This window comes from Centropristis striata, chromosome 13 (genome assembly GCF_030273125.1).
Source record: "Centropristis striata isolate RG_2023a ecotype Rhode Island chromosome 13, C.striata_1.0, whole genome shotgun sequence".
Classification (NCBI taxonomy): domain Eukaryota; kingdom Metazoa; phylum Chordata; class Actinopteri; order Perciformes; family Serranidae; genus Centropristis; species Centropristis striata.
The window spans coordinates 29,041,926-29,067,056 of NC_081529.1; the positions used below are offsets into that span (position 1 = coordinate 29,041,926).

At 40.4% G+C, this 25,131-nt stretch overlaps 1 protein-coding gene across 2 annotated transcripts in view; it reads right to left on the reverse strand.

Moving 5' to 3' along the window:
• The window catches only part of aatka (apoptosis-associated tyrosine kinase a), a 40,682-nt gene extending 16,002 nt beyond the window's left edge, over positions 1–24,680 (reverse strand). Inside the window, exons 1-3 of one of the 2 annotated variants that reach the window (XM_059348189.1) lie at positions 24,240–24,680; positions 24,022–24,136; positions 6,605–6,738 (exon numbers count right to left, since the gene is read on the reverse strand). In XM_059348189.1, coding sequence (XP_059204172.1) covers positions 6,605–6,738; positions 24,022–24,103 — 216 coding nt within the window. In that variant the 5' untranslated portion in view covers positions 24,104–24,136; positions 24,240–24,680. Of the gene's footprint in view, positions 1–6,604; positions 6,739–24,021 lie in introns of both variants that reach the window. The other variant, XM_059348188.1, reaches the window with a different exon arrangement.
• Between the last annotated feature and the right edge of the window lie 451 nt (positions 24,681–25,131).

Sequence of the window (25,131 nt, forward strand, 5' to 3'; positions counted from 1 at the left end):
CATTGTCCTATATGTAGTCTCTCATCTTCCTTTCCCACATGTGGGTTTTAAATCTGATCTGTCTTCCCTTGGGGTGTATAAAAATATGCATAGTCTGTGTCGGTTTACAAACCACAATTTCCATATTTTATTAATAGCTTAAGTAAAGAATCATAACAATAGTGCTATGATTATGGCTGTTACAGAAACTTTGATAAATGCAAGTATATATCCAACTGTTCTGATTGAATAAAAATAAAACATTTTTGTTTGTTTATTTAGATTTTAAGCATGTGGTGGTGCGTTCCTCTGTTCCCATAAAACAGATCACCTTGCTTACAGTGTTTTAACACAGACAACCTTCCATCAGCAGAGTGGTGGATGATACATAGCCAAAGGAAACAGTTTATTAACAGTAAACTAGATAAAGTGCATAATCTGCAGCATTAGGCAGATCACAAGGTAGATTAGAAAAGTATTGTCATGGTGAGTCAAGAGTTATGGGAGGAAACAACTTCCCTAGCTCATATGAGTCCTTAAGAGTCCTACATGTTCATTTATATTTGCATTATTGTTACATACTTATTTTTGTCTGTATGGAAACATTGTAAATTTTGTTCAGCAGAAGCACTGGTCACAGTGTTTAACTAAATCCTTAAAGATTAATTAACTCTAGTCACTCCGGGCTGTGATTTGGGTTGAAATGTATTAATTAGGATGCCAGTATTTTGGGGGAATTTTCATTAAAATCTACTCTTCTCCTGGAAGGAAAGCCTGCAGCAAACCAAAATTATTATCATTATATGTGCGCTTATGCCCCTGTGCCGAAACAATGCTCTGAAATTGCTCAAGTCAGCACTAAAGATGCTCACACATTCCCTAACAGTCGATACATTAAAACAGGATTTTAAGACAGCTGGACATCAGAGGATCAGATAATTCTTCATGATGGACGTGCACCAACAAATGCTGTTCTATGAAAACTATCACCACATAATCTAACTATAATATCAGAAAATGTAAGTACATTTAATATTATGAATATATGCAGATCAAATTCAGAAATTTCAATTTCTGGCTAGGAATTCTGTTTTTCTTTGCAAAAAAAATTGCAGTCACAACCTGTCTTTAGGGAATAACAGATCAGAAGTAAATCTGACATGAAGCAAGTGACAGAAATCCACAATAAAAGAGAAGAACATTATGCAGCTTCTTTTTTTTTTAACTTTAAAATAACTAAACATACATTATTATGATGCTACACTGACTTGTAACGGGTACAATGGTGCTTCTGTTATTCCCACTCTGTGCCCCTGAAGCCTGATCTTGCACAATGAAACTTCGGTTGCAGGGTAAAGTCTCCAAGTGGTACATAAGGCAGCATTTAGTATCATCATCTATACTATATCTATTTGCATTGCTTCATTACACAACATAAACGGGTGGTTGGGGCAAACTAAATGAGTGAGTAGAAACTGAAGTAACTCAGGCACTGAAATGTGACAGAAATGCTGCAATTATGATGATTTCCTTGTCTGCATCATCTTTTTTAGGTTACAGCAGACCTCAGACTTGAATCAGGCCTTCCCCTCATTTCATTAAATATGTCAGATCCTTCAGTCAAACCCCTCTTCATGCTCTTCTGACCGTGTCCTACCACATGAAGCAGCATCCCACAACGATTCAAGTCAATCTCGTTAGCAGTTTCTAAGACGGTGGCTATGTTGGGAACCAGGCCGGCAATGGTGCTCTGTTCACGAGCACTGAGCCATTTACCCCTTCATGCATCCTCTGGTTAATGAACTGTAACCCATAACAAGCCTATCTCCCACCTGCAGCAACCACAGAGGTAAAGAAAGGAGAAAAAAGTGCAGAGAAAACCAGAGGAAATGAGAAAGGAGGGGAGCAGGAGAGTGGGTTGCAGGATGGACAAATATGAAATATTTGAATGGCTTATTATACATGTGTGTGTTTGTGTGTGTTTACAGGTGTCCTAAAACACTAATGTGTGTGTGTATATAGGAATGTGTGTACATGTGTTACTCATTCAAGAGGACCATCTGCCACTCTCCTCAGAGCGAAGTGTGAAAGCGAGCACCTGGCTGTGAGTCAGCGTTGCATAGCTCCCCGGAGAGCCTTCAGTTTAGAAAGCACTTAATACTCAGCCTCACACTACGCGCTCCAGTAAGAGCACCGCGATGGAGAGGAATAATAAGGCTTTTTGGACGGAGCAGCGATGCGATTTTGCAGTTACCACACGAATGCACACCTTAAAAGTGAGCTATTGAGGGGCAAGCTGGTGCCACAGAGAGGGAAGAAGACTGTTTAACCATTCTGTGACGTTTGCTGCCGAGCTAAACAAAGATTTGTTTGTCTTGTCTGGAATTATGATGAACTATTATCAAGAAAACGAGCCCATGTTTTATTCACTGGAGTCACAATACTGTTTTAGCAGAAGCCAAATAAATTTGAATATTTTAAATTGCCCCACAACTGAAACTTGTGCTCCTTTGACAGAGGATTCCTTGTTAGAAAACCACAGTGACAATGCGCTTTCTTGTTACTGTAATCCTTTAATTGCCTTTTTTCTCAAATGGGCACCGCAGTTTTGTTATGACTTGTCAACTGTGAGTGAGCTCAAATAAGGCTGTTGTTCTCAATCTATTTTTCTGTTCAATTTATGCGTGACATTAAAAAGAGGAGACCGCAGTGAGCTAAAAAACTTAAAAGATATCAGATTTTTTTTGAAGTGGGGTTGTATGAGGTTCTTATCCACAGTGAGTGCATTGGCTACAGTAGATTGTAGAAGCCGGCAGGAGAACTAAGATAAGAAAAATACTGGGACAGGGACAGTAGCTAAATGTATTAAGACACCTAAAAAAAGAACCGTAAAATATACACTACCGCTCAAAAGTTTGGGGTCACTTAGAAATGTCCTTATTTTTTAAAGAAAAGCTCTTTTTTTTCAAGAATAGACATTATTAATGTGGTAAATGACTATTAAAGCTGAAAACGTCTAAATTTCTTATGAAATATCTATTATATATTGTCAGCAACCATCACTCCTGTGTTCCAGTGGCACATTGTGTTAATCCACGTTTATAGTGTTGAAAGGCTCATTGGTCATTAAGACAACTGTGCATTATGTTAGCACAGCTGAAACTATTTTTGCTGATTGGAGAAGCAATAAAATGATCCTTCCTCAGGCTGGTTGAGTATCTAGAGGTAAAGTTGGAGATATGTACACTACAGGTTAAAATTAATATTTCTGCCCTCAATATCTTTACCATATATTTTTTAGATTTATTTTGCAACACATTTCATGAAGAACACTTTGTTTTCATGGAAAACGACATTTCCTGGGTGACCCCAAACGCATGAGTGATATATATATATATTAGTGTTTATGTGTACACTACATTTAGAATATTTTCACCACTTAACCTTGGCGTCATACTGCCCTGTTTACATTTACACAAGGGAAGTGATGCTGTTTATGTCTTCTTTAAAGCCACCAGACTCGATTGAAAAAACATAAATTCAAAACAGAACACAGACATTGCTGCTGTTCTTCTGCCTTGATTGGTTACTTTATAAATGTTATTGTGTGACTTTGGTTATTCCAACCTAACCCTTAAATACCCAAAAGTCACAGAATAACAAACAAATCAAACGATCGAAGCATTGTAAGCCAGGAACTCCTGCGTTCTGTGAGGTAAAATTAAGGATTGTATCGAACCAGTTTAGTCACGAGAGAGAAAGCATAGATTATGATGTAAACTTAAACAGGGAAGTTTGATGGCAAGGTGAAAATATTATAAATACAGCATATACACTTAAACTAATTTGACATTTCAGGATACGTTCTGCTGCTGCCCCCGTCCACTGCAGTCATTGCTTAGCTTCTGTATCGGTACACATGCCTGCTTTTCCAAACTGGAGGCGTAACTATGAATAAGTACCTCTTAGAACCCCACTTCAAAAATCTGAACTGTCTCTTGTGCCTGTCCTGTCCTATGATTTTAAGAGATGCTTGGCAAGATGCAGAGTCTTAAAAATAATTTTTCAAACTATACTTGCCTCTTATTCTGCAGCTTTAAAGTACCATAATCCCAGATATATTGTAGTTTAACTTTCACCCTGAACCCTCTGATGACAGGGTGCTATAAGACAATATCCCTGCAGGAATCAATAGTGTCACATTGGTAAAACAACCAGGCTCAATGTGGGGCTGTGGCCAATCAGGACAGAATAAATCAACTATTGCTGTTTTAGCAGTTAGCCATCTTTCTGTCATTAGTCTTGTCGAGGTTAAAAGCAAGCCAATAGATAGCAGACGCAGAACTCGACTCCCAGTGTTCCTGTAGGCTATTAAAATACACATTCGCATAATGATGCAGAGGCGATCTGGTATGTGGAAGACAGACGTAGGGGCACAGACACTAAAGTCCAGAAGTTGTTAATGATGCCTCTGTGTGCTGTGCTCATTAGTGACACCGTTATCCCAGCAGCATTTACCGACCACAGGCTGTTCCTACTCAGTGTGAACCCTGAAGCACAGGCCTGACTCTCAACACTTACAGAAACAAGCTGCTCTGCACTCATCCTCTTTCCTGTCCTCTCCTGCTCTCCGCAGCTCTCTAATCAACAACAAAAAGCCGAAAATTATTTTTATTCCCTCCGTTCCTAGGCCCATAATTCATGCGAGGAATTATGGGGGAATATTGTGTATTCAAATTGCAAAAAGATTTGCATAAGTGATCTTAACAGAAGGCTGTTCACTCAGGGCTGTAATTTATCCATTCTCCAGCTAAAAGAGATACAAACATTAAAATGCATGAGCAAAATGAAAAATATGTTTTGATGCTAATGTCGTAATATGAGCGGCAAGTTAATGAGGAAACTAGTAGCGACAAGAAACAGCCAGCGCAGCGACTCTGGGGTTTCTCCTCCCTCTCCCGCTCCATATGCCTCCTGCCTGTGTCAGTCTCTGTTAGCCCCCATCAGCCGCTCGGTTCTGTGCTGATGTTTGACACAGCATGGCTGAGTCACACTGGCAGCTGAAGGCAACACAGACACAATGTGTGACAGCCTGGGATGGGTAAGGGTACTCGATTGCATCACTTCCACAATGAGGCAATAGTCCTTCAGCATTTACAGCAAATGTAGGTTATGGAGCTTATGAATGTGATCATAATCCGACATCTCCTGAGAATCAGTTCTAACTGTAAAATATATGGTTCTCAACCTCCCTGATTAGTTGATTAAGCTATTAATCAATAGACAGAAAACTAATTTGCAACTCTTGATAATCAAATGATTTTTTTTTGTCATTTTTTAAGCAAATATGCAAAACATTACTGGCTCCAGCTACTCAAGGTTGAAGTTTTTTTTTTTAATCATAAATGAAAGAAAACTGAATATCTTTGGATTTTGGACTGTTGATTTTTCAATAAAAAATAAACAAGACATTGAAAGACGTCACAGGCTTTTTTTTCCACAGTTTTCTAGTTTTCTGACAAGAAGCAAACATTTTAATATACCAAGTGAAGGACAGTAATGTTCCTTTTCAAAGACAAATTTATTCTTTATTCTATCTACAAAAATAATTGATGAGTCAACTGACAGGAAAAAAACAAATTACTCATAAAGATAGGACAGCTGGAGATGGACAGAAAAGGCTTGGCAGCCTGCGTACATGGGGTGCTCACTCAGGTGAGCTATCAGGGCACCAGCAATTTAATATTTAAGTAATTTAATGCAAACAAAAATAAAATATTTGTTGGTTCCAGGATTTACTTTCCTCTGTGTATCCTTGTAAATGCTTGTCTTTGAGTTATTTAATGGGCACAGCAAGACGTTTGGAGACATGAGCTTGGGCTTTTAGAACTTATGATTGACTTTTTTTCATGACTTTCAAGTAATTAACTGAGCAATTAATAATAATCAGTGTACTTGACACTTAATGAGAAAAATCTGGTGCAACTTGACTAGATTTCAACCTCAATTCATACTTTACTTGGTGTTAAAAGAGGTTGAATGGCAGTTTATTAAAACATATGTAAGGCTTTTAGATGTTTTTTTCCCATGTCTGTGCAGTGTGTTTGTACTAGTAATGCACATTTGATTCCTTAAAACAGGGATGGGCAACTGGAGGCCCGGGGGCCACATACGGCCGGCACCCTCATTTGAAGTGGCCCTCAGTACAACTACATGCATTTGAGCATGAAATCTTAAAAGTGCAGTGTAAAAATGCACAAAATTACTTCTTGCAATTAATGTTGGTCTGCTGTTCTTGCATTGATAAAATCAAATTCTTGGTTATGGATATTTTTTATTTGCTTCAAACCTTTTGTAGTCCTATTTATACTGTTATACATGCATTTGAGCATGGAATATGTTAAGTTACTGCACTGTAAACATATTTAAAAATTGCAGTTTCATCATATCTGGTGAAGTGCACGGTCCTATATGTGGCCCTGTGGTAGTGTCGATGAAAAATTGTGGCCCCCTCCAGCATTTAAGTTGCCCATCCCTGCCTTAAAAGTTCTGAGCAGGGTTTCCATCACTGTGCACAGTCTGTGCTCTCCTCACCACCTCCAGCAGGGGGCAGCAGTGAGCTCACCTTGAAGCCAATGTCGCCCTTCTTGCAGCAGAGGCAGGCCAGCATGAGGAAGACGAAGGTGAAGAGGCCAGAGAAGGAGACAGCAACCACCGCCAGGGATGAAGGCCACGACAGCTCGCTCAGCGGGGCCCCATCTGCAACACGGGAGGATAATGGCAGCGTTAACAGGGTGGAGCTGTACGGAAATCAGATGGCAAACCGTAGAGTCAAACAGGAAATTAAAAGCTAAATAGAGATCAAGGTGATTTGTATACACGCAGATGATTTGTGACCGTTTTATTGGCAGCTTGAAGAAAGAGGCATGTGACTCATAATTAGCATTCTCTTCCTATTCATCGTTAGAATCTGTGACTGAAGAGAATCATCCTGTGGCTTAATTACAGTAGTTATTATGCACTCTGAGTCATCGAGGCTAAAAGTTTCACACCACCCACAAACACAGTGACTCCCTCTGGATAATAATTTAATAAAGCAGCAGCAGAGTAGGTGTAGTGGCTCGTTCTGTCTCAATGTAAACAACTGATGAATGAAAATGCTTACTGTGAATCTATAATCTGCTCTTCACTTTCTGAAATGCCCTGCAAAATCACACTCAAAGCAACAATTCAAAATACAACCCATAATTTATTTAACTGGAGTTACTCCTTTCCAGAACAATGCACACAATCCCAGCACACAATGAACTGTAGTTATGTTTGAATGCACCGCATTTTGGAAAAGGTCTAATTCGACCGCAGTGTTTTTCAAAGGAGTGTTTTGTGTGGATCTGTGACTCATGAGCAGAAAGCACACAGATGCTTTTGGTGTAATTATTTGTCCTTCGTGAGAGTTTTTCGCCATCTGTCATCTTCTTCCTGTGTGCATATATGGAGCACACATGTGTCAGTTTGTCTTTCAGCCTCTAGTAGCTGCATGAGGACATCCATGTAATCTGATTTAGAGTTTTAAACCTCCTGCCAGAACAGATGAAAGAAGAGAGGAAGAAAGACAGAGGGAAACAGGAGAGAGAAAGAAACTGAAACCTTCACTAGACGATCCTTACCATTACACTTTGATATTTTTACATCCATATATACACATACCACATCTACATGACTTTTCAGCAACATTTCTGCCAACTGCATTCAGCTTAAACCTAACATATAAATACACCTGTAGCTTTGGAGCAACAACTGGTTGAGGGACTCAACCTCAATCAATGACGTATTGGACACTCAATGGTTATTTTACTACATCACTTAACCACTTCCTGCATTAGCCGTCTGCTGGGAGCAGTGAGGAGCGCTCTAATGTAGCCTCCATCTCATAGGACACCTCTGGAGAAAAAATATAGCATGCACATAACTGACCTTCAGTCATATTCAGTGCTTTGAAACGGCCTAATGGAACATTGATTTTCACATTTGCTTGTATGAATTATTTAGGGTGCCATTTTATTTATTAAAAGTCCCTTCACACTTTTTAACTAGCCCTTATTAATGTTACATCTGAATACTTTGTGGGTAATTCCCCAAATTAGGCTCACACACACAACTTAAAAAATGTTTTCATGGTTGGAAATTCCCAGTTAAGAGCTTTCCCTTTTTATGGGCAGCAAATCCTTTATTTCTTATTTCCCCATGTTGTTCATATGGACCTCTTTAATGTGAGTTCTTACTCTGTTTTTCTCACAACATGTACTCTTGTAAAGAACAGAAACTGAATATTTTCAATTCTCAGTAATTGTGAGCACTATACCCACAAATTTAACTAGGCAACCAAAACAATCTGGCAGAACCCAATCTGTCAGCACACACCATATGCCAACATGTCTCCTTTTAGAAATGTCCGTGTCATGCAGCTACCCATGCACATGTAAGTTTCTATATGTGATGTAAATCTATCTTTCATAGATGTTAAAGAAGAGCACAGGCATATTTCTGCACTCCAGCATTCTCTCTATTCCTCCATCCTTGTGCGGACAACACACGCATGGCACTCCATTGGGCCCACTAGGAGTTGTGGTGGTGTGTGCGCACATTTCCAGCTCACTGACTGAGACTCAGCGGTCCTGACCCATTTGGCTGTGGGGAACACACTGTTCCAGTCCTGACAGCTCCTGTGGCCCAAACAGCACTGTTCCAACCAACGCTTGACCCTGAGGTCACAGCCACAAAGCCTGCACTCACACTTGCACAGGCAGGCATGCACATATCCAAGCAGACAATGAAAACAGGCAGGCAGAACGCAACCACGTCCCTGCTAACGCATCACCATGGTAACAACCTTGCCGGCCAACACATATCAGTTGATTGTCATTTACGGCGTCGTAACCCCCCCTTTTTCCCCCACTTCTTTGGAAGAAACACAGCATTTTTACTGCCTTGTTTACTGGCACTCTCCTGTATATATACCCCTGTATTATGCTATGAGTGTGTCTGTATACTGAAGTGCATTTGAGGCAGAAAAGAAATAGAAGCCAACCCAAGCAGTGCCCTTTCTGGATCCACCACATACCACAACAGCCTGAGTGGGTGGAGGCGGGACACATTGTGTAGGGCTGATAATGGAACAGATGAATCTTCACATCTAAGAATCAAAACCAACTATTATAAACATGCATTATTCCTCCCCTACTATCATACAACTACATTACCAGCCTAATTTCCATAGGAATGTGTATTATTCAGCCATTTAATGGAAATTCATAGGTATTTTTCAATGTAAACCTATGGATGTGTAGATGGATGTGAGAAAGATAGACGGAGTACAGAGGAAGCACACTGTGCAGATGGTGCCAGAAACAGTGATGACACATGCTGAATCAGAGGCGGTGGAGACTCCGGGCCCGCTGAAGGACACGACATAAACCATGCACACATGTTGTAATTTCTATTAAATCGGCCGTCATGATGTGCAAGCCCCGGGCTGATCAATGCTATTATTACACACCATCTTTCTATTTTTTTCAGCAATGTTCATCTCCTTTGGAAAAAAAAAAAAGACAAACATTTCCTCACCCTGAAGCTGAAAGCAACAATATGCAACTTTTCAATTTAAAGTAGGAAGTGTAAAATCTTGTCCACTTCCTCCTCAGCTGGTCACATTCCCACCACAAAACCTCATTCATCTTGGTAGGCTGTCTACCTTAAAAAGCTACGGAGCCTGAGGCAACTGGCGACTGTCGAGCCTCTACAGGCAGAGAGCAGATGGTGAACACGGGCACTGAACAGTGGACCAACCAACCTTTTACTCTTTCACAGATTATACAGGAATCATGGAAATTGGCGACCCCCTTAAAATTGGTTTTGTAAGTCAAATGATTGTGTGTCCTGTAAAAGCAGTAAGAGGGGGACCACTTGTCCTTGTGCATTGGGAGCAAAACCTGTATTTGAATTTTTAAAGCCCCTGCTGAGCCAACACAGCAGTTCCATTCAAATGAATAAGGGGGGAGTTTTTTTTTTTCATGTAGTGCTATTGTCTGTCTGAGCACAGCCAGATGTCTGAAACCATGGCATTTTTTTGGAAACTATGACGGATCACTCCAAGAATTAGCACCCTGCGGTTGCATGGCTGTGCCAACCTTTCAGGTTTCAGTTTACATCCATGTCCGTCCAGTCTCATATGTAGTCATTACGGTATAGAACTCAAATATGGCTTTCTCTGCAAAGATGCTATGCATTCAAAAACAAAAAATGGATTCTTCATGCACATCTTTTACCCAACAGCACAGAGGATCGATTCAATCAGTTTAGATGGGCAGCTAAGATTAGTGTCACTAATTCAATATCAGACCGTTCCACGTCCTTATATTGAATAATGGCCAGATAGGTGTTTTATGTGAAATTTAGTGTATGAATTCCTAAATGATGGCCCCAAACTTATTTTGTGAGTTCACAGTGATCTTGACCTTTATCGTTTGACCGACTGAAGTGGACATTTGTGCCAAATTTGAAGAATTTCCATTCAGGCGTTCTTGAGAGTTCACATTCGCAAGAATGGGATGAACAGATGGAAAAAATCCACAACATGCTGCCTACAGCCACAGCTGTCGCCAGCACGACTGCATAAAAAACATGACCATGAGCTCCAGTAATGCCAGCGTTTCAGACCAGGGCAGTGAAGAAAGAAGCGAGGTAAAAAGCAAAGCCACCCATTAGTCAACCTTCTGTCAAACCATAGCCACGAGGTTTGGGAAGTAGTATTATATTCTATTAGTACTTTATTTTGCATGCAGATTTTACTAAAACAGAGCATCAGTGAGTCTTCTTTCACCAACAGAGAGTCTGATATGGTCATCCAGAGGGAAATCAGTGGCACTATTTTCATAAGTGCGGCATTTGAAGAATTCATCTCCCGCTCTCTCTGAAGAACTGTGAGAGAATGACGACCCGGGGTCCTCCATAAATATTTGAGGAGCACACATTACTTCACCAGCTGCATGCCGAAATGAAAATAAAGCACTTAAAGCTGGGCTCATACCCGCTTTATTAAAAAGCTGTCTTCGGGACTGGAAGACGATGAGCCATGTCCTCCTGAAAAAACTGGAGGCGAGAGCAACGGAGGCACCCTGCCACTTCCGCAATCCAGGCCGACAACGAGGAGGACCCAGCAGAATGAAGGGAGGGATCGGCTTCACTCAGCTAACCTGTGACTCCTTCAGCTTGGATTATTGAAGCCTGGCTTGTGCTGTCAGATTACGGCCACAGAATTTAATAACAAGCAGAGTGGAGGGATGCACTTTTCAAATCAGTAGTGGCAGAAAAGAATCAGTCTGCAAATTTTCAAACAGACGTTATTTGGATAAACTGACCACAATCTGGTGCTTGTCTGACCTGGCCAGCGGTTTGCACATTTGCCAAAATCACCTAGAATACATGAAACATGATAAGATGATATGACACAGTGGAAGAAAAATATAGATATGTATAGCACAGAGGCCCAAGGAGGAAGCAGGGAAGCTAAAGAATGCTCAATGTAATGGTGTGTGTGTGCTCATGCGTGTATGTACAAGATGAGAATAGTAGTGTGTTAAGCACAGCCACTGAGCTTTACATGGTAGATCATAAATAAAGCATGCACCAGTGAGGTAGGGCTTTCTGTTGCTGTGCAGCTGTAGCAGGCAGCTGAAGCAACTGAACTCACGGTCTACAGCTGTTGGGATATTTACTACGTGTATCTACCAGGTAGACAAGATAGAGCTCATCGTGCATTCAGCAAATCTGCTCCAAATGGACATGTGTAGGAGACGGCAGTTGCAAGGAAAGCTGTAGAGAGAAAATAGGGATTCTATTCAAGGCAGAGTGCGGCATATTATGATGCCTCCCACACTCGTATCAAGGCCAGGGCAGAGCCATGTGTTCAGATTCACACAAGAGCATAAGACCGTGAACCCACACAGAAAGCCCAGTCAAGGTGTCGCACTGGGCTGCATAGGATAACTTTGGAGTTTCCGTGGTAACTGAGAGCAGGGGGTTGTTGCTGCTCATGATAGCAGCAACCCCTCGTCCATGAAGGCGAGCTCAGAAACACCACAGATCAGAACCTGACTGTTTTATGGCCAATGACATTGTGTAAGTGTGTATGGTATTGGTATGAATGTGCTGACATGAAAACCTTTTTTGCAGAACATATAATGCAGAAAACCTTGCTTGGGGTGATTTAGAAACTGCGTCTTACAGCTATTTATTTTATGGGTAGTTATGCTTTTTTTTTTAAATGGTCAGCAATTGACTGATACTGAAGATTCATGTTGATTTATTTAAGCTATTTATTTTATTTGTATTAATTCTTTATCTGAATGGTCAGTATACAGCATTATTATTATTTTTGATTTATCTATATTCTGTATTTAAATGGTCAGCAATTGCCATATTCTATACTTCTATACTATTATATACTATTAAGCCATTTATTTTATTTTTATTTATTCTCTATTTAAATTATCACCTAATGACAGATACTATACATACAATACTATTTAGCTATTTATTTTATTTTTATTTATTCTTTATTAAAATGATCAGCTAATGACAGATACTCTACAGACAATAATATTTAGCTATTTATTTTTATTTTTATTTATTTATTAATTAAATGGTCAGAAATTGATAGAGTGATTGTTGATTATTTAAAATTGTATATATAATGTTTAATATGCACACGGTGCACAGTCTACATAGAAGGTCTGTTTTCATTGAAGCTCCAAAATTCTCTATAACGACGACCATAAAGTTAAGCGCTGAACTTTTCCACTCCTTCTCACAAAATCCCACATCGGTCGGCCTCTACCACAGATAATGTTGAGTGCTTTGACACAGACCTGCAGAACAGAAGTCTCTTTCCCTGTGAGCTGCTGCATTCTCATCTCCCCTCTGCGGTCTGTTACTTTTTTTACCTCACTCTTACCCTTTTCTTGCTGGTTGCTATGCATGCACAAACGCACACACACCGCTTCTTGTTTTTGACCAAGAGACCAAGTAATGACAGTGCTGCAGGATGGGCAGTGTGCCAGACTACACACCACTGCAATCAAATCGTCTTGAGAAAGAGTGAGGGGGAGACAAAGCGGGGGGGAGGGGGAGATACAGTTTCAACTGCAGTTAGTATTCAATAGATTGGATACAAATAGGGACATACATTATGCAGCTATTGTGTTATGTAAAAGTCACCATTTGATGTGTGTTCAGTGGTCACAGACTGAACTTTGTGTCTGGAAGGAAGGCTGCGTTGACTTAGAAACATGTCCAGGTGGCATTAATAACCAAGTTGGATGGAAAACACTGCAAAAAGACTGTGGGAAGTTTTAGTCTATAGAGGCAATTGTCGCCATATGTAACAGGAGGCTATCTTCTGCCATTATTTAGTCACTTAAGTGCCCTTCCACCTCCCATCAATGCTCCTAATGGGTAAACATATCTCACAGAAAGAGAGCAGAACGAGCCCCAAATCTCTCTGAGCATGCGTTTAAATTCAGGACAGTGCTGCAGGGGCAAACAAGCTCCTCCATCTGCCCTGCCTGGGCTGCACCAAGTGGCTTCCAACAAAAACACATGCACACTCACACACAAACACTAGAGCTGCTCGATTAGGGCAAAAATCATAATCAGGATGGGTCAAAATGTGGGATCACACTTATTTAACATGATTTGAAACATCATGCATTAATTAAACTTTTTTTAATTTTGTCTTTTTGATAGTGAATTCTCTCACTAAAAAAAACTCATTACAAATATTTGTAAAAAAAAAAAAAAGAAAAAAAAAGATATCAATGAGGAATATATATCCCATACAAATGTATTTACATTTTAAAAAATATAAAAATAATGAAAAAAGGTAAACATGAATAAGATTAACTATGTTTTAAAGACCAAAATATATTAGAATAAATATGTTGTAGTGCAGCGTACCACAATCTACTGAAAACTCCTAAAAATACATTTTGGTAAACTACATAATAAAAATATTGCAGTCAGTAACTCATAAAACGAGGGCACAATGGTGAACTTTTGCCCATTTTTGCTAACAAAAGACAAAACAAGAGCATCATTGTGAAACTGAATGTGGAACTATAATTATTTCATCACAATTATCTTGTTTTCATAATTGTTCGAGGCCCAAATTGTAATTGAAAATAAAATTTGATTAACTGCCACAACCCACACACACACACACTCATAAAGCGGTGAAGAAGTGCTTAGGATGCAGCAGACTGGATAAATAGAGACAGGAGAGAACTGTGACCTTTAGGTTTAGATTTACAGGTCAGTCAGAAGGCAGCAGGAGCAGAGCCAAAGAATTTACATACAGTATAAATAAATAATTCCACACACACAGAGAAGACTTTCAGAGCTACAATGACACAATGAAAACAGTCGGCTTACTGCTGAATAAGAACTCCAGCTTCAGGTAATTGACAGAGAGCTGCCTTTTGTATGAAGATCAAGCTAAATATTGATTCTCCACTGCTTTTGTGCATGTGTAAATAGAATGCATGACGACAATCATTACGGATCAATTGTTGGCTCAAGTGGTAAGCTCATCTTTGTTGTCAAGATGTAACTTGAGCGCCTGTTTTAAAAGACTCATTCTATATGTACCAGCATCTAGGGATGCAGAGTGGCTAGAGTTAGCTCTCCTCTTTTTTTCCCCACAGGGAGAGGTAGTGGGGCTGCATTGAAGGAGAAGTGAGCTGTGCTCTGACACATCCCGGCTTCCCAAGGGGGAAAGACATCCGACAGCAACCCTCTGCTACGGGCTGCAGGAAGAGGGGAGAGATCATGAGTTAGGACAGAGAGACGGAAAGAAAATCCCCTAGAGAGAGGAGGAGAAGGAGAGCTAAAGCACAAGCTGCAAGGTTGAAAAAAAGGGAAAGAATGCAGAGCAAGAAGCGTCAGACTGAGATGAGGGAGGGCTGAACATGGAGAGGAAACACTCTGCAAACACACATGTGCACGCGTCAGTCTCCAGTCGACAGCGAGGGGGATGCGATTAATGGCAGGGTACCGAATCCTCCACCCTTTTACATCCTCTCTGGCGTTCTCTACCCAGGCTCTCTGTGAATGACTGCAGATGGCAGAGGGATGCGCTGGCCTGCAGAGAGCCATGATAACTGTCATTAACTGGGAGTGAGAGCCCAGGAGGACCACCATGGATCAGCATTACAGGCCTGTCATGTCCGTCCCCTGACAGCCCGGGCAAGGGCACACTGCTGGAAGTAAAGGGTCTGAATATCAACCGTCTCTCCCTGACGGACGCAATATTTTAGTTAATTTCACAGATCAACTAACTACACGACCAGGGTCTTGCACGTAAAGGTGTAATTACAATCAATAATTAATTTATTTGAGACATCATTATAATTAATGATACAACGGATCATTGCAGAGGAGACTGGCCCCGGTTCTGCATTTTGCAGTGTGGGCTGTTGGGTCAAATTTTGAAGGAAATCTGCTGAATTGGGCGATTATTATGCAGCACAAAAAGAATCAGAGCTACTGTTCCTTCTGCACAAATGGAACAAAAGCTGCTTACAGTTTATCACACTGGAAAACACACAGCTGAATGAATGAATGGAATGAAAATATGTTTATCCTCTTGAGTCAAGTAGAGGAGGAAACTGTACTGGAGGATTCAAGGATCCTCTTTGCAAGAGGAAGAAACACAGTTTATAGGAAATGTTGACGAGGACCAGCACTCACAATCCCAAAATAGGTGCTGCCGATCTTTTTAAGCACTGACATAAACGTCATCACAGTTACTATGTAACCATGGCAGTGAAATGCTACACATGGTGCCACATTAACCACTTGAAAAGACATATTAATGTACTCATAGAGGTTTTACCTTCATACATTAACAAGATGCAATGGAAAGGTAACACTGGTTAAAAGAAAACCCTAACAAAAGGGGCACAAACATGGATCTCTTTCACAGTACAAGATTGAGGTGTTTCCTCTGAACACAATTCTTTTTTTAAACCACAGGTACAAATGTCAATCATGGTCAGCTCTTAACAGAGGCCTAAAAGGACTCATGCAGCCAGTTAAATCAGTGGCTTTCAATGTTTTCAACTGGAATTTCAAGTAGTTGGTAGTCTGTGTCACAGTTTTCAATCAATACCAGCATATGAGGATATTTTAGATATCTATTCAACTTTTTCAACTATTTGTTTTGTTGGGTAGCTATTCATTTTGTTCTTCAGTCTTTTGTTCAACTACTGCAGTGCCCGTAGGAAGTATGTATTCGTACAGTGAGAGATTAAATATGCAGCGATAGTGTTGGCTAATGCTTCTTGCTAGTGTAACCTTAAATAACACAGAAACGCTATCTTTCGTCCGTATTAAGCTGTCAGTTAATAAAGTTTTGTTTTTACTGTTTTCAATGGATCAAACTGATGCGGAAGAAAGGGCTTAAATCTCAGATTAGCATACTAATCGCGAATAACAGAATTTGTACATTACATGCAGACCATTACAACGTCTGCAACTCCATAAAACACGTACTTTTCATAAGGTACGCACACCATCCAGCACATACACATTGAACATTGATATTCGCTGGAAACTATTGGAATATTATTGGAAAATCGAACCTTGTAGCGCACTTTAAAACTCCGAAAGAGTTTGTAGGCTAAATACACTTACAGATGAGATGAGTCAGGAGAATTGGGTCACTGACCAGGTGTAGGCCTATCACACAATTGGGCGGAGCAACCCTAAAAGTCGTCCGATCAGAAACAGTGCAATGCCGCAACACGTCCTACGTAAATAATGATATTCTGAAAAATGAATTGAAAAATCTTCAAAATCGAGGATGCACACCTTCGTGCCATGCGCAAGCCACATACGAAATCTTAGGTCAGTCTGACTAACGGTCAGCGAGATATGCCCTAGAGACACATACACATACACAAAGACACTTCTTGCTTTTATAGATACTGTAGCAACGCAAAATCCTTAAAGTCAATGCCTTTAATTAAACGGAACGACACAAGGTTGCAGCACAGTGTTTCCATTTCAGCTCAGTGTGAGAGTCTTTACTAAGGTTTGGCTAGTTTCTCTCCTCCTGTTTGATCTCTGTGTTTCATTATGGTGAAAGCTTTGAAGACCTACACCCGGTGTGGACTAGAGAGAAAGGTCTGCTAACTTGTTTTGTCTCACTATCTAATATTAGCTGCAGTGTAGACCAAAAATATGTGCATTCGGGCTGAAATTAAACTGTGGTGTTCTGTCAGGATTAAGCTAAGAGGAGAGGAAAAGTCCACTAGCTGCAAGGCTAATTTATTCAGTGTTATGTGCCATAGGCTTAAGCTAACTGCATATTCAAATTTGTTGAAATGTTTTATCATTGGATTGGATAACTTCCTCGCCATTCAATTACATGGGGCATACAAGAAATGATATTTCATTTAAGATTTAACAAAAAACTAGTGCAGAGCCCATTCAAAATGTTAATAGTTTGATATTGGCTTAGCAGCAATCTCAAGTGTAAAAACGCACTATAATGACTGAACTAATGCTACCTGTAGTATCAACTATGACTAAAGCATCTGCACACAGACACAGCTCTGCACACACACTCTAAGAAGGTCTGATTGGGCCCTGCATGTGTGAAGCCTCTGGCTGATAAACACAAATTAGATGCATGTGCAAACCATATGCAGACACAGAAATATGCACTTGGAATGACATTTTAGCCCCGAGTCTCATGATGCAGACAAAGACAGCGTGTGTATGTGTACGTTTGTGTGGAGATGTGTGTGCTTGTGTGAGGGAAAACCAACATACCTGAGCAAAACAAGTTAGTGTGAGCTATGCTGGCTGCCATGCACTCATTATTCCTCCCGTATTCTCCTGGATTCCTGATGGTATTATTAAGTGCATATTCCTACTCTTGACACACAGGTGGTGAATTCACCGTGTCACACTTTTCACCCAAATGTCTCCCACCTGTCCAACCAATTTGGAGACACGATTTGAACACACGTATCTGTTTCTCTCCAGCCATCATCATAAACCATCCCTAAACTCAGTCCACCACACACTGCAAAAAAAGAAAAGTTGGGTGAACTCAAAATTTAAAGGCAACAAACTTCGATAAAATTTAAGTTGGACAATTAAACTAAATATTTAAAGTTTTGTTTTTGAGTTTGCTCAACTTTCTCTGGCACGATTGTAACGCCGCTATGAAATGTCAGCTAATGTTGTGACCACAATTTTGAGTTAGCATTGATATGCTAATGGCTACTCTTGTAGCTGTAACAAGCAGCGCCGCTAGCATCAGTTAGCCGCTAGCATTAGTTAGCCGCTAGTATCAGTTAGCCGCTAGCATCAGTTAGCCACTAGCATCAGTTAGCCGCTAGCTTTCACTAATGACCGAATTTCACAACAAAGAAATAAGAGTTAGCAGAACTATTGTCCCTTGTTGTGGACCCCAACTTAAAGATATAAGTAACAACAACTCACCAACTTGTTTTTGAGCAGACAACTGGCTTCCTTTGTTGTGCTAACTTTCATTATTGCCCTAAATATCAATAATTTATATTTCCAAGTTTTACCAAATTTAATCACTGTTTTAGGCCAAAAAATACAAGTTGGCTTTTTTGCAGTGCACTTACCTAGCAAACATCTCCACTTCCGTCCACCACTATGTGAAGGTGTTAAATTGATCTCAGGGTGCTCTAGCATTTAAACTCAACGACAAGAAATGATACTTTGTGATGAATTAAATACTGCACGAAGCCTGTTAAGTACGGAACTGCACACACACACGAGCCTTCAACAAGTATGACACCAAGAAAAACCCACTTCCCCCACATCATCACACAGAGAGCACATAGAGGAGACGTAGATGGTTCCCCTTGACTGCTTAAATCCACTTCATTCTCATTCTAGTTCCCCCAGAGGCTGACTTATGTAACTAAAGTGCTTGGTTACACATGGAGAGATGAATAATCAAATAGTCAGTGATGGCTGGCTCGTACTGACCGAGTCAGGGGGAGGAGCTCTGAGAGCAAGTCAAGAAACCATTTTTAACATCTTTCCTCTCCGGTATAATCACCATGTTTGTTACAGCCTGTAGTGGTGTGTGCATGTGTACGCAAAGTCACATGTAAAGCTTTCCTGCATGTGGCATGTGAATTATGCATTCTGCTGCAAGTATGCATGAGTGACAGAAAGCGTCTGTGTGTGTTTTTTGCATCTATGCCAAGATACATGCACACTGGCAGTCACTGCCACCTCCAGGCACCAGAGGAGACTGCTGAAAGACAGTCTCCCACAGTTGCTGCATTGTCAGCTTGTTGGTGTATCGGTGCTGCCTTCCAGGTCAGTCTGTCTTCTGTTTGCCCTGACAGTAAAGCGATGCATATTTATTCTGCTCACAGGATGCAGCCAGGTTTTCAAATAGCTACCCTTCACGCACACACACACATCTGCTCCCTCTCCTGATGGGAGAGCTCTCCAAGGTGCTGAAGCAGTAGTAAGCCAGGTGCAAGGTGCAGAATGGCACACAACTTTCCCTCCGGCCGCACACAAAGCAAGGGTGCACTCCAGTACCTATGCTACCACACTTTTTAGTATGCCAGAAAAAGATTAAGGATGTCTGCATATGTAGAGTGTAAAATGCAGTAAAATACCAGGATGTCCTACTGCATCCAGTTGCATCTTGCAGCACGGCTATCCTGACCCACGATCCTCTGTGCAGTATATATGAACAAGAGGGTCAACTTCAAGAAGGGCTGGGCAGTAATGTAATGTAAGCTTTCAGTGGAATCGTAGGGCCATTAAATCATGATGGAGATATCATGTTATGAAATTATGCTGTATAAATCTGTTGCCAAATTCTCATTTGTCTATCAAGATGTGGTGCTGTGGAATGACATACAAAAATCTAACAGAATCATGTTCCTCTTTAAATACTTTTAAGACAAAGCTCAAAAAATCCATACAGATGTTCTAATCACCTTTGTACCATTGTTTTGTTTGTATTTTGTTTGTATTTTTTTTTTTTTCATCTAGCTATCTAATTTAAGTAAAGTATAGGCTAAAGATGGAGGGTCGCGTATAAGCTTTTTGATCTTTCCTGCATTTTTTTGTCTGTTTCTTGTACAGTTCTTTCTTTATGATTGTATGTTTTTTTTAAAGTTCAAAGAACAATAAATAAAAATAAGAATAATAAATTGATCATAACAAGCACTAGGGCTGGGCAAAATTACAATATATATCATCAGAATGTACAAAAAATGTCTACTGTTTTTATTTTTTTCTTAATTGTTTTTATTTCAAAACAAGCAGCATCATTTGGACTTTCCTTCAAGTTCTGATCCTACGTAGAACAAAGCTGGAGCGAACTATAAAAGGCGCCATTTTTCTAACATGGAGTATGGAGGATGCAAAAATCGGCTTTACCATGTGTATTATCATTTAGTGAATGACCAGAAAACATGCTACATCGGGATAGAAGTAGAGATAGACCGATATATCGGCCAGCCGATAAATATCGGCCGATATTTGCGTTTTTTACTTATATCGCCATTGGCCGATACGTGCATGCGTTCGCCAGTCAATTAGCCCATTTCACTGAGCTAACACCAGGCAAGGCTCAGTGCAACATCTGCCATTCTCTGGTGAGCTGCTGCTGATACCAGAAAAAAGAAAAACACATCAAATATGTGGATCATCTGAGGCGCCACCAGCTCGAGGCCTAGAACAACATACACATTGTTTGCTATCCAACTGTTAATATGTTTTGTTTGTTTTGTTAATAAATGTTTCTTTTTTTTGTTTAAATTGAGACCTGTGTAACATTTGTTATCAGTGTCATTTTTATCATATAAATGAAGGGAGAAAAGGCAATATCGGCTTCAAGAAGCAGCACATATCGGGGATCGGTCAAGACTGATATCAAAATAATCTGTATCGGCATTAAAAAACCTGTATTGGTCGACCACTAGATAGAAGATGTAAGTTATAACATCCAGCCCTAAGTTCAAGGAGCAGTGATATGATGAAGTAGTATGTCCTAAATGTATACATACTGCATGCTACAGTATGTAGCTGCAGTATGTAGCTGCAGTACAGACTAAATGTAAAAAAGAAAAAGTATGCAGCATTTGAGGCCCAATGTGGTCATGAGATCCAAAACCCTGCTACGGTGTGTCTGCCCATACTGATGGCTTATATAATGCCATGCGATGTGACGGCCGACCTGAACCCCTTAGTTGTTTTTTCTCTGTCTAGATGTGTGTTTACGCATGAGTGACTGTTTGTGTGAGTGTGTGCAGAGGCAGAGCACACCATGTTCTTACATAGCCCCAGGCGTAGGGAGGCAGTGCAGCTGTGGAGGGCGGCTCGAGCGGTGCTACAGTTCAAACACCGGATTTTGTGTTTGTAAATCGAGGTGTGTTTTATTAATCTACTCCTCAGCCTCAGAGACAGCACATTCAGCAACTACAAGCTGACTGTGTGTCCCTCCCCTTTAAGGGACTCGAGCCTTAGCATTGGTCATGAAAATGACTGGTTCCTCCTCACACGCCCCTCTCCATCGTCTAGGCAACATTGATTTTCAGTGCAATTACTAGGAAGGAACAGGGCCGCTAGTGAGGTGCCGCTCTAATGAGAAATGTAGATCATTATGACAGGGAGGTGACGATCCAGACTCCATCCTCCACTCCGGCTACATACAAGTTACATGTGCATGCCTACTCATGCCCCACCCTCCTCCTAAAACCAACCAATCCCAATGCACATGCTTATTAAAGCCTAACCCACCCTGACAGTCACTGAGACTATTTATTCAGCTACCACCTAAAGGAGAAAAATAAGTAATTAATTAAAAAATAATATTTCACTGCACATTCCTGCAGGGAAATGTTCAAAACCTGAGATCTCCTCCAGGAAGAAAATATCAAGACAATTAAATTACAAGATGCCCCAGAAGAGCTACACTTAGCAGGCGTTTTACCCATAATTCAGCTGGGAACCATTTATCCTCCTTCAAATTAAAAGAGTGCACTCCTTTGGTGGGTTTGTATCATCTTTCACAGAACAAGGGAGAGCCAGCTCAGCACTCACTACACATTCCACATCGAGACGTGCTTTTGTCACGGTTTCCTAAATATCTAAGCACTAAACCACTCTGTGTTTCTATGTGCAGTGCATTTTAAAGAGAAGCGATATATAAGATCTGAAACAGGTCGGACATTATTTATGGACAAACCCTTCAAATATGTGATGTCATTTCAATGTACAATATATAGCTATGTTAGTCGCAATATTATTCTAATAATACCAACATTTATTTATTAATCTAACTTTTCTTTTGTAGTTTTGTTTCCCTAAACGCTCCATGTGATGGTTAAAGCATCCGCTCTAAAGAGGGCTGCTTGATTATGGAAAAAAATCATAATCACAATCATTTAACATAATTACTGAAGGACTTTGGAAAAATCATGCATTTATTTAACGATAAGAAAAATAACTTGTATTTCTTAACAGAGGATTTCCCTAAACTTTAAATATAATTAAATTGAAAACCTTTTTTTTATTATAAATTAGATAAATAAACAATACTAATTTAAAATTATTATATAAAATAAAATGTTGCTTCTACAAACCACTAAAAACTAATGTATTTAATATATATTTAAAAAAATGAATTAGGTCAAAAGAAAAAAAATGTGTTGTAGCATACTGCCGAAAACTATTGAAAACTCTTAAACATGTATTCAACATATTCCAGTCAGTAATGCATCAAAAACTGGCATAATTACAACAATGTAAAGGAAAGGAGCCCAATGATTTTATCACACAAGACAAAATGAGAGCATCATTGGGAACTAAAATGTGGCTTTTTATCTTGATTATCTGGTCGAAGAAGAAAAAAATCAAAAATAAAATATCAATTGCCAAGCCCTAGTTCTAAATATGAAAATATAGTATCATTCATTTTGCTATGGCATTTACAAAATAAAACTGCATTTTAGTTGACAGTCAAAATTGTCTTTTATTTCTTGCTATAATGTTGAAGAATGCTACTGTAAGCACAGAAACTTCAAAATGCACAGGGACGGCATCTCTCCTATAAACGAATGGAAGCCCCTTTTAGTGTCACATTCTGAGGGACAACAGAGAAGAGATGCAAGAGGTGAGTCACAGGAAGGTGGATGAGGGTGGAATAATTGGACAAGAGTGATGACTGAGAGTGTGCAGTTTGGGGAGGACAGATAGAGCCTGAAACTTGAGAGCCACTGGACTCACCGTCATTTGTATGCTCAGCACACTGCACTTAGTGCAAGGACTCTCTCAGTCCTGTTTACACTTGCACACAGTTATTTATTCTGCTCCAATTCAAGCCCTCACACAGGACAGCCATGACTTCCTGCTCGGTGGTCCCGTAGCACTGCAGCAGAGGCACAGCAGCACCTGGGTTCTCCTTCCCATCACCCTGACACCCAGGGGATGATTAAACGCTGCATCCAAGCGGTCAACAAGAACCGCAACCTCAAGCAGTACAGTCATACACCTCTGTCAGCAGGTCACCTCTGTCATGCTGTAACACACACACTGATCATGGCGCACACATGCACACACTAAGCTGCATGGATGTATGTGTAGGACTATGCAGAATCTGTGCAGGCACAACTTTTAACCCTCTTGTCACCAGACTGAAGGGGACCAATTGGATGTAAAAACATACATACTGAGCTAATCTTTTGCTGTGATGATGATGCTGTTATGGTGATGTTGCTGCTTCTGATGACTAAGAAAATGCTATAGGCTATGCAATGATGTAGCACCAAGACACAGTGTATGGCCTTGCATTAAATGGCAGTTTCAGATTCAGATCACCCAGCTTGGTCATGAGGGAATCAAGTAGCTCTGCAGCAAATGGACAAACGCACACTCATTCAAGCCATTCGTCAGTTTGACCCTTACCTGTATCAAAGTGGGAGCTGAAGGCAAAGCTGGGATTGAAAAACGCCGAAGACATGACAATCACATGTAGGGCAAAGACCATCCTCCTCGTTGCGTTGCAGAAAACAGCAAAAGCCTAAACACAAAAAAAGGTCAAGAATAAATTCCCGACTCAGGTACGTTTTAGATTGAAGTGACCTGTAGTAGAAGCGGTAATGCGCAGCATTTTATTCCATCACCTCACAGAGAGCACCCCGAAAACCCAGCTCCACCTTCAGCTGGAACAGATTTGGAGACAGATGTTGACAGTCATTTCTATGTTACCACATCTGTTAGGTGACAACAGAATCCTGTCTCGCGCCGTCTTTCTATTGATTCTGGACAGGTTTAGTGTCGGTCACCCGTTATTTACACCAATTTTATGCACTAAAATCTTGGCTGCTCCAAACATTTGGTGATCTCCCATTTGTGTGCCTTTCAGAATAAACCTCTGGTTGTTCCTTGTCCCTTGCTACATCTAACATGCCGTCTTCGGGAAGAGCAGCTGGTTCTTTTTCCTAAAAAGACTCGTCGGTCAGCGATGCGCATTTGGGTTTCAGCTTCGGTCCAGAAAGAATGAGCGACATCTTGCACCAGTGTCAAGCTAAACGAGACACACGGGTACTTCCGTTTAAATCTTTCAAAATAAAAGTACGCATCAAGAAGCTCAAGCTTGTGTTTTATTTTGATGGGGGAGAAACAGGTAGTGGTCCCGCTTTCTTTTGTTTCACTTGACGCTGCTATTTCCAGTGGGATCATGTTAGTGAACGTGCACGCGCACATTTCATTTAAATTTATCCTTGTGTTTTTACCTAAATCACCATACCTCCTGCCCCGAAATCCCATCGGTGCCGGCCAACAGGTGAAGAAAGACACAGAGGACCAGGATGCAGCCCACATAGGCCTATAGCTGCTTGTGAGGAAGGACGCCATGGTTGGTTTTAGAGACTCTGGAGCACAAGGCCAACTAAAAGCTCCGCTGAGTCCATCATGGTCAGATAGTTCTGTCGGTGTTAAATAACAACAGTTAAAGTTGGAAAGTTTTATTTCCAAGAACATTGTGGAGATGCATGAGGAAAGTTAGTGGAAGAG